The sequence below is a fragment of the Alosa alosa genome, chromosome 2, assembly GCF_017589495.1.
Source record: "Alosa alosa isolate M-15738 ecotype Scorff River chromosome 2, AALO_Geno_1.1, whole genome shotgun sequence".
Classification (NCBI taxonomy): domain Eukaryota; kingdom Metazoa; phylum Chordata; class Actinopteri; order Clupeiformes; family Clupeidae; genus Alosa; species Alosa alosa.
In genome coordinates, this window is record NC_063190.1 from 22,814,747 (window position 1) to 22,825,754 (window position 11,008).

An 11,008-nucleotide genomic window follows, 5' to 3' on the forward strand; every position below is an offset into this window, starting at 1 on the left:
CCTATTTGCCAATGTAGAAATACTGGTGTTAAAGTGAGTTAATAACTGAATGCCATAGCAGCATAAATAGCTGACATGAAAATCTATATGTATATGTACATCTGACTAAATAAAATATTGTCAGCTTACTGAACCACTAAAGCTGATTTAATAGGCCTACAGTTTGCCGATTTGCAGGCCTACAGTTTGCCGGTTTGCAGATTTCCCCCAAAAGTCCTTAAATATGTGAAATGTAAGATCATTTACATGATTAGGCTACTAGTTTGTATGCCCTCCACCCCACTGTGCCCACCCACAATTTTGGCTTGCACAACTCCCCTGTGTGTGTGTGTGTGTGTGTTGTGTAGCCTACCTTGTCCATGTAACTGTGTGTCAAGGCTTTGAATCTGTATCTGTCAATGCCAAAGAGTACTTTGAGTCCCACAGCTAAAACACACACTCAAGACACATAGAAACACAAGAACCTGTTAGCATGGCCACGCATGTGTGTCTCCAGTCAGTCCTCTCTCTTCGGCGCACTCGCCTGTGGAGTGCATTGTCCAGTTTTAAGACTCAACCTCAGATCCAAGTGCTGCAGCGCAGACAGATCAGTAGACAGTCTCAACTCTTCACAGGCTCTCAAAACAACAGGTGAGTTTGGTGGAAATTCTATGATCTCAGTATTAGAATGAACTTTGAAAGGAAACTGTTTAAGGGATTGTCCGCCGGTAGCCTATCAGAAAATAAGTCCCGACGGGGAGAACAGAACCCCGACGCGCAACGCATGCTTCGACCTGAGGGAACTTACTGATCATTACTGGCGGCCTACATTATCCCGCTTATTACACGGCTACTTGCCAAAACGAGAAAAGAAACCTAACACAATGGGTATTTAAAAATGATTTTGCTACCGTTCCGTGTCTTCCGCTGACAAAATAAATAGTTTGCCATACAGTAGAACTTGACAGTTTCAGGTGTTGCGTGGCAACGTCTTGCTTACTTACAGCAGAGATGTAGGCCTATGTCTTCGATGTCTTGGAACAGGTCTAGGCTACTAATTCACTACATATAATAGTACATATATCAACTGTGTTGGTACACACTTATTGCTCTTTGATACAGTGGAATAAACCCATTAAAATAAAGTGTACCAGTTAAGTATATTATATACATCCTGTCAATGATGTCATGCATCCTGTAATTGATGTGTTGAAACGTGTCTGCTGTTACACTAAACATTAGGCTACATGTGAATTAGTAGACCTGTTCCAAGACATCGAAGACACAACATACATGTCATATATGTAAGTAATTAACTGGTACACTTAATAGGTTTATTCCACTGTATCAAAGAGTAACAAGGTTGTAGCAGCACAGCTGTTACATGTACACTGAAGACAATGAGGCCTTGACTGGAGCTAAGAATGGTTTGTATATCAAATCTATCATGACCAGATTTACCCCATCCAGCAGGTCTCAGGTCAGCTCTTTGCCTCTGATGAAAATTTAGGCAAATTGGCAACGTTTTGTAAAAGCACTCAGTATTGCAATGTAACAACTATATGTAGGCCTAGGTACCCACAAATACATAATGCAAGTAGGTCAGCTCTTTGCCTCTGATGAAAATTTAGGCAAATTGGCAACGTTTTGTAAAAGCACTCAGTATTGCAATGTAACAACTATATGTAGGCCTAGGTACCCACAAATACATAATGCAAGTACAATGATAGTACCTGATAGTACATGTTGTTACACAGGTTGTACCACTGTACCTTAGGTAGGTACACTGTAACAGCGACACATTAAAATAAAGTGTTACCGAATAAAGAAAAAGATATTTAAAAAATCTTTGTATATTCCCACAAGGTGTTTGGGTGCTCTGAAAATGAGAACCTTGTGAGGTCTGCTGTTCAGAAATGAGACTTGTGAGGTCTGCTGTTCAGACCCTGAAGGGTTTCTTTTTTGTTCATTGCTTTTTGTGAGAGTGTTTCTACTTATCTGAATAAGGAAAATAAGTTAAGAGCCCATGTTGAGTAAATTAAGAGCCTAAGTTGAGTAAACATAGTTTGTAAATAAAGTTGGTTAACATAGGTACACTTGGTAATTTTTTCAGAGTTTTTTGAGACCTAAGTGCATGGGCCCTGGTTGAATTGACGTGGAATGACCCTTAGAGTATATGACAGTCAGTACAAATAAATTGTTAATTCGATATTGATCAATATTCTTTGCTTTAATACAGCACAGTAGAAACAACAACGTAATGATACTCAGAATACACTAATGAACACTTAACAACCAATGCAAGCTGGAAGTCAAAAATTCAAAGTTGTTGAAACCAATTTTAAAGCTACCCAGTGTTATCCAATTGTGTGCAGTGAGATTTTCAAATGCATGCTTGGAGCCGCCCCTCGAGTTGGGCCATTACATAGTCATAGTCAGACCCATAATCTTTCTAGATGTCCACGGTCTAGATTTCCAGACTAATGGAAAAGTTTGGAACAACCAACAGTCTTCCTAGATCTGGCCGCTCAACCTAATTGAGTAAGCCGGGAAGAAGGGCCTTGGTCAGACATGTAACAAGGACCCAATGGTCACTATGGATGAGAAGGACATCAGTACAGCTCAGTGCCTGGTTTCTTCCATTGGGAATTGTGGCCAAATAGTTCAGTCTTTGTTTTGTCCTTCTTTACGCTTCTCTCATCTTCTCAAAGGAACTCTAGATCTCATTCATAGTGACCATTGGGTCCTTGGTTATCTGTCTGACCAAGGCCCTTCGCCCCAGATTACTCAGTTAGGCTGAGCGTCCTATGGCCCCTACGGATTCTATCTCCTGGGGGAAAGCTATGTGTCAACAAACACAAAATAAGTTAATTAGGTGAGCTGGTAACCTTATAACAGTCCCTAGTTAGTTGTGTTCTCATTTGAATTGGCACAATTTAATTAATCCAGGTGCTACAGTACAGTGTGTTGTCTTGAAAACAAATTAGGTGCTTAGCGGTAAAAAGCCGTCAGCGATGCACTGGAGAATCCAGTGGCGTCACTGTGGCATTCATCGAGAACGCTGCGTGTGTCCACAATCTCTCCCTCATGTTGTGTCACATGCCGCTGTCTAATTAGGCGGCCTTAATGGGGGATGAGTCAGACAGAAGAAATGTCTGTGACTCCATGACTTTGATCCTGTTGCCTGGCATGTTTTCCACAAATATTTTCTTTTTTCTCGTATAGGTCACCCAACTCCAAGGTCTTAGTGCATTTTGTCAATCAGGACGGAGTCAAGAACAGTGTGACAGTTTCTGAAGGGGAGACCTTGCTGGACGTGGTCATCAACAAAAACTTAGACATTAGTGGATTCGGTGTGTATAGTTACACTTTATTTACACATTAAAGATGTGTAAGGAAAATATGATATATATACAGTATATATATACTGCTCAAAAAGATTAAGGGAACACTTCTGCCCTACAAAGGCTAAGAGCAGTATCTGCACTTTTTAAAAAAAAAAAACATTTTTGCACAAATAAGAAGTACATGATCTGCTCTTCAATCTGTTAAAATTTCATATGGCTACCTAATACATTTCTTAGCTAAATTTACATTTTTAGTTTGCAGTTTGTATAGAAAAGTAGAGTGAAACCAAGGCAGAGTGCAGTCTTTGCCCTTACTGCCTTGATTTCAATTGCCATTACTGGATTCTGCCTTTGTTTCACTTGCCCTTACTCTAATAGGGTGTGTGTGTGTGTGTGTGTGTGTGTGTGTGTGTGTGTGTGTGTGTGTGTGTGTGTGTGTGTGTGTGCACAGGGACAGACTGGGACTAAAAAAGAGGCCCTGGACTTTCTTTTAAAAAGGCACACTACCATTCACACACACACACACACACACACACATTAGGTGTCTATCATGATACAGTCTCACAATATTAAATGCCAGTGAAAGTATCATATTCAAAATAGTCAGTCTTTTTTTACAAAAAGTAATTAACATATAAGCAGCAGTGTGCAAAGGTGTCAAAGGTTAGGTTTTGGTGTGCAGCAATGCAATATTGCTTGACATGAAAGTCTACAAGAATACCCGATTGATTTTGTTCCATTTTAACATAAATGTTTATAAATGACAGAGTTGCCATTGTTAAGGCATCAAGCAGCATATCTTCACTAAAAATGTAGTAAGTACCTCCTCAAATAATATAAAAACTGAGTGATTATGATCACTTGCTACACTTACTGCAAAATGTTATTGTATGGCCACGTAAGTATAAGCAGTAATGCAAAGGCAAAGCGCAGTATAGCCTATAAAACTACCAAATTTTGCCTAAAATGTCAAAAAACAAAATGTTTAATATTCACCTCACTTTGATCTGTCTAATTATACCCCTTGTTGTTGAATATAATTTGATGCTTATACTTGGTGTAAGAAAAACACAAAAAGCCGTTTTTCTCAGTTTGGCATTTTTGCAGATACTGCTCTTTGGCTTTGTAGGGCAGACTTATCATACACTGGATCGGTACTCTGACACTGTTTGGTTCTGAGCACAAGTAAAACTTTTGAGGCGAGGTGGAGGGTTTCAAAAAATGTGTTTTAACAATTGTGGGAAAACTGTAAGTGTTCCCTTAATTTTTTTGAGCAGTGTATATACTGTATAATATTTTCCTTATACATCTTTAACGTATATATGTTATGGTATGATACTAAGACAACGCTATTTAAAAAGCTATTTAAAAGTTATTTTCAACTTGCTGCTGTTCATTAAGACAACAAAGATTTACTGAGATCCTCTCCTAAAATATCATGTGCCAGTGCATTGTACTCATGGAATAGAGATGCAGGCATATGAACACCTTCCACCCCTCTTCCATATTCTTCTATAGTCCCTAGCTACTCAGGCCAACAGCTTGATAAGTTGTGTTTCACTATGTGTATCAGGAGCATGTGAAGGTACCCTTGCCTGCTCGACGTGCCACTTGGTCTTTGAGGAAAACATTTACGATCGTCTGGACTCAATGGTGGATGAAGAGGTCGATATGCTGGATCTTGCTTATGGTGTCAGCAAAACGTATGCCTCTGAATCACTTTGGATTTTAGGCCTCACACACTGTTTACAGTTGTGTGTTTCAGTGCTGTATGTAGTGATGACTTTTTTGTTTTCATTGACTCTAAGTTCTGATTGGCAGATCACGACTGGGTTGCCAGGTTACAGTGGAAAGCTGGATGGATGGCATGACGGTACGCGTACCACAGGAGGTGAAAGACCAAAGGGGACAATGAAAGACCAACGAATGAAAATGACAAACTCATGTACATACTGTGATAACACACACACACACACACACACACACACACACACACACACACACACACACTCACACTCACATTGATTTTGAACTAATTGTTGATTAATGTATGGGATGTGTGCATGGGATAGAATGCTGATTGCAATCAAAGTAATTGTGCACTGGTTCTACCTTGAGTCTTTTATGTCAGCATTACATTAATGATATCTGTACCCCAGAGTGTCAAACACCCTTGTTTCTAAGAAATAGCTTATACATAACAATATTCTTGTTATGAAGCTGTGTCTAAAAATAAATATGCACACTCACACCCTTTCAGAAGTAGGAGAGAGTGGGGTAAGATGAGGCATTTTTACTGAAGTGAACCTACAGCTAAGGGAATATCAGAAACTGAGTCAGAAACTGAAATAAAACATGTGTACTACATTAGTTCTGAATGTGTGTCACTGAAACTTTAGCAGTGTGTGCTGGACTCAACAATTACGGGATCCCTAGTGTTGTCCTACGAGTGGTAAGGTGAGGAAACAGTAATGATTTAAATTTAAATCTCTTTTCCAAGGGAGCTTTGCAATAACAAGTGTAACATGATAAAGCTAGAGACACAACAGCGAGACAGTAGAGTTATAATATCAAAAGCACTACATTTGTGTTGCGTTGTTCTGAAGCCTGAAAATCTTAAAATTGCTTGCCACTTGGATTAAGAAATCGCCATCATGGCTCATGAATATACCCTCAGGGTGAAGCACTGTAATTGCATGGCAACTCTAGCTGATGGCTGTAGCAACGCGAGTTAGGTAGATTGTTTTCGGGGTTTTTTTCATACCGAGAAGAAACCCCTGAGAAACAGACATTTATGTAAAAAATCGCCCTGGGCAAAGCTCTGGCTCAATTTAAATGCCACTGCATTATGAACAGATGACTGAGAAGTTGAGCACACTGATGTGTGGGAGGTCTCTTGTGACTCATACGATTGGAAGGCAAAAGTCCCATCACCACCAGTCAGTGACATCCGGGGAAATCAGGAGTAGGTGTGTGCAGTCAGAGGAAGGTGACAATAAGAAAATATTAAAGTAAAACAGTACCTATTGCATTTTGGATTGAAAAAGAGTTTCTTACCAAGCTATCCGTCATATGAACATGGAACATACACCCACATTTTGGGAAATTACCTTATTTATCGTCTCCCTGGGAGTTAGATAAGATGATACATACCCTTCTCGTCTCTGTGCCTGTAGTAATTCAGTCTGATGCACCCACCGTTAGCCTAGCTAAAATAAGGCCCTTGCTTGTTTAAACACATATGAAACTGTGCAGCAGAGGTGCTCATGAGAGTAGGCATTTCCTATTCCTAGCCTGGCCCCATTCAGCTCTGTCTATATGTTTTAATAATACATACTTTTAAGTGTGATGACACTTCAGGAAGGTGTTTGTTTAGAAATGTGGTGGCAACACAGACTATAAATAGGTGGCACAACAGTGGAGCCAGTGGCAGAGCTAGATAAAGTTTGTGTCGAAATAATACAGTAGGAAGCGGGAGTCCCATATTGGTCAATACCAGTTGGTTAACCCAAATGCCCCAGCAGCAGCACGGAAGAGGAGAGCTTATCTGACAGAAGAGCTGCATCGTCTAGTGAGGTGTAGTGAAGCAAAGTAATCTCGGTCTAATGTTAGACTACATTGCAAAAATGTCACCATGCATTCATAACCTCGTGAGTCAGTGAGAGTGAGCCTAAAACATCGGAAAGTACAGTATGTCTTTGTGACATTTCTTTATTTACATTTTGTCAAAAAGAAAAATGCCAGCCATGGAAACAATTGTGTCAATTTCCTCCCACGCCTGTTTAACCGAAGCAAATTTGGGTGGGTTTCTCCCATCCCCATACAATGCCACTTCTCTGTCTATTACGGCCCTGACGAGAACGTTGGTCTCATCGGCTGTGAACCGCTCCTGGTGTGCACCTGGCAAATCAGCCATTATAATAGCAATCTGCCATGGGACAAACGCACCTGCTTTTAAAGGGAATATGAGATGACGCTCTGATTGGCTTATTGCACGTGTAATGTAGCTACTTCAGACCAACCCATTTTAGATTTGCGTCGGGCACAAGAGTAATTTATTCCGCCGGTATAATAGCGCTTGAGATCCGCTCACAAAGCTACCGGTACTTGCGTTTTGCGTTTGATACTTGTATTTCAGATCGTTAAGATAGGGTCTTCTTTTGAGTGGACAATCATTTGATATGTTTTCTGTGGATGTATACTACCATGGAAGCTGCTACCTGTCTTTTGCTTTCCCTTACAGCCACTTAGAGACTACACTGGACAGAGAAGAAAAGGAAAAATTGAAATATTGGGCTATATTTTGGCGATCAAAAATGCATGGTCACTGGCGACCATTCAAACAAAATAGCCTACTCGCATCTGCACTCATCTATTATTTGAACTCATTGGCAAAGTGAAACTAACTTCACCGTGGTGTCATAGTCAAAGACAAAACAGTAATACACAGTTAATTACTTTCACTAATGACTGACAATGGGTTACCATCGAAAACATAGCCTGAAAAAATTTACCCCAATAATGTTCGAATGACTGAATAAAAAACTTAAGGACATTTATCCTGTAGAGGAGTTGCTGCTTACATAGTGACAGTGCGTCTTCAGCTGTGCTCCATATGCACCTTGCTAAAGACTTTTTTCTTGGTCAGTGGTGCAATGCTTTTTAGATAGTGTACAATAGCGATTTTTAGATCTTGCGCCAGGCCACACCTTAGGTCGTTAATTGCCACACCCCTGAGCGCATAGTTCAATAAAAGAGACACGCATGGCGAAAAACTGAGTGTACAATCGGAATAAGCTTTGCGTCGTGATAACAACACACTTTGCGCTGTGCTTTTGATCATCATATTAGAGCCCATAATGTTACTGAGGACTTTCTGAAATTGATCGAAAGGAAAGTGAAGGATAAGGAAGCTTATCTGATGAAAGATCTGCCGGAGGACATTGAACATTTGAGCACTGAAAAAAATGGGTTGCAAGAGCATAGAGAGATAAAAAAAATCTACTATTACTGTATACTGTAGCGTCGGCGCAGAAAGACAGTGTTAGCGTTCTCCCGCGAAAAGCATGCTGGGATACGAGAGCGAACAGTTGGGGGGTTTATGTCGTTATTCTTGTAAGTTATAAGTGTAAGGTTAGTGTCTTTAGTGTAACATGTTTCCCTTTTAGTTTCCCCTCATGTGTGTTCCTTCTTGTGTGGGGGGCTGGACCTCCCCTGTTGGTGTAGTGTGTGTGTCTGTTTGAGCTGCCCCTTGTATATTGTGATCTATGTCTGTGTCCCTGCCCTCGTTCTCAGCCAATAAAGCTTGCTCTGAAAAACTCTTGGCGTCCTGAAACCTTCAAACGTTACAATACTATTTCTACAAGCTATTTACTATTACTATTAAATCAAGTGGACAACTGGAGGGGAAGATCAGTTACAACACAGCATGAAAACAAGACGAATATTTCTTCACCGCATGCAAATTAGTCAACAAAATGATTCCCATATGCAAATTTGCTCTTACAAAATAATGCACAGAGTGTATATTTGCACTAATTAAGTAAAAACATTCATAATTGCCTTGCCATGATGTTCTTGTAAAGGTGAAGTGGCACATGAACAAAAAAGGTTAAAAAAATCTAATTTGCATAATGTAACTGCAATATCCCATCTAAAAACATACTTTTGTATGATCATTTGTTGTATTTGATACAATTTGAATATGATTTGGCCACAAAGCCATTAATTTATCTGCTTACATCCATATTATTAATACATTTCTTTATAATGCATTTATATTCACTAATGTATTCAAATATGCAAATTATCTCATTAACTACGCGTGATATAAAAATGTCCCAAGCAGAAATGGATTCTACGCAAAAAAGTACTATAGAATCAATTGAGAAAAGTTTGGTAGTGACCTTAATCAGATCGTTCTGGGTTTTTCCCTGTCTAACAGGTTAGGTATTTCAGCCTGCATCAGCCCTAATGGCAACCAGTGTCAAAAACAGCTATAATGGCCTATAACAAAAAATGACATTTACGGTAACAGGGCTGAAGACACAGTCATGTCTTTTTTTCCCTTAACCACTCATGGAAAATGACAAAAAATAAAAATACATTTCTGGGAAGTGTACTCCACGCTGTTTACAGCAACAATGGATATCTCAACATCATGATGCATAGCTTATAGACATTGATTTGTTGACAGAACCATGATTACATAGTCTAGCTCATGAATTACGGTATTCTCAGGCCAATGCCACAGAGGGGGAAAAAAACAAATAAACCAGGCTGTCTGAGCAACCAAAATGCAAAAAATTACAAAAAAAACCCCTTCTTGAAATGCTCAGTATAGTCAACACTTTGTGTGATTGTATTGCTGCCTTTAGTGTGAAAAAAAGAATGGGCTTTATCATGGAGTCTGCATTGGCACTTCCCCTCCTCTCTCCGGAAAAAGAGTTTTTGAGAAAACCTTTTGCGTACTCCTACTGAGTGTGGAGCATTTACACAGCAAGGCATTTAGACACAGACAGGAAGACACAAGGTTGGTCTTTGTGCAGTGCAGTCCCACATAATGCAAATAAGTATGTGATAGTGGAGTTCTTGTTGATGCTAAATCTTGTCCTCAATTCAAAACATAACCATTTTACCACTGAATACATTTGAATACATTGTTATTTAATGTGAGTCTGGAACAAACTGTGGCAAAACAAAAGTACATAACATTTTAAAATGTTCAGAACATTTTTACTGAAGATGTATGGTACATTTACCTGTGGTCACCCATTTGTATGAAAAGCACTTCACAATGTTCATAACCAAATAAAAAGTCATGACAGTGAATAGCAAAGAAAGGTACATTGGCAACAGCTTTTGAGCAGACAACAGCGCAATGAGACAAGTCCTCTGTTTACAGAAAGTCTCTGCCATTTGCAGCACATTCAACTGAGCTTTATTTCATGTGAATACACAAAACCCTGGATATTCAAACAGAAATTGTGACAGTACTAGAAAAAACTGTGAAAACAATCCACATGTAATATTTTCAGAAAACCTTCACTGGAGTGCACAGTGCATTTGACTTGTGAGTACTCATTTTCATGAAAAGCACTTCACAACATAATTGATAAATAAAGCAATTATTTTCATTGAGGAGAGAGAGAGAGAGTACTAATCTACATACAATAGGGCAGCTTTATTAGCAGACTGAAAGCCCTGGAGACAAGTGACCTGTTTATAGGTATGTGTCTGCCATGTACAACTCATTTAATTGTGCTATGTTTAATTTCAGACAACTCATTGGCAGTGTGTCTTTGGGCACTGTGTTTCCTGAAATGGTCTCCAGTGGCAATTCTATGGTCAAGCAGGGCGGATGACAAATGAATGGATCAATGTAATCCTCATACATAACTCTCCAGCCATCCTGGATTTTATGGCAATGTAACAAAAAGCCAACTATTGAGCCAAGACTAAAGCCAAAACTGAACCGCTGTTATCTTTTTGTGCAAAAATTTCAAGGAATTGGATTGAGCAACTGACAAAAAGTGACATTAATTGAAATGCACTGAGCTACACAGTGGTGATGAATTAGCAGCAGGAATCTTTACTGCCTTTGCCATGATGTCAGGGCATGCTGGGGGCTGAAGTGTTTGCTTGAGTTCATGTCTATTGCCATGTAGCTAATGTATGATAGG

At 39.5% G+C, this 11,008-nt stretch overlaps 1 protein-coding gene across 1 annotated transcript; it reads left to right on the forward strand.

The window, feature by feature from the left end:
* Window positions 1–382: 382 nt before the first annotated feature.
* LOC125309566 (adrenodoxin-like) lies at window positions 383–5,693 on the forward strand. The gene is made up of 4 exons (XM_048266585.1): window positions 383–630; window positions 3,205–3,332; window positions 4,900–5,029; window positions 5,148–5,693. The coding sequence occupies exons 1-4, from the start codon at window positions 473–475 to the stop codon at window positions 5,239–5,241; spliced, it is 510 nt and encodes a 169-aa protein (XP_048122542.1). The 5' UTR covers window positions 383–472; the 3' UTR covers window positions 5,242–5,693.
* Window positions 5,694–11,008: the final 5,315 nt, after the last annotated feature.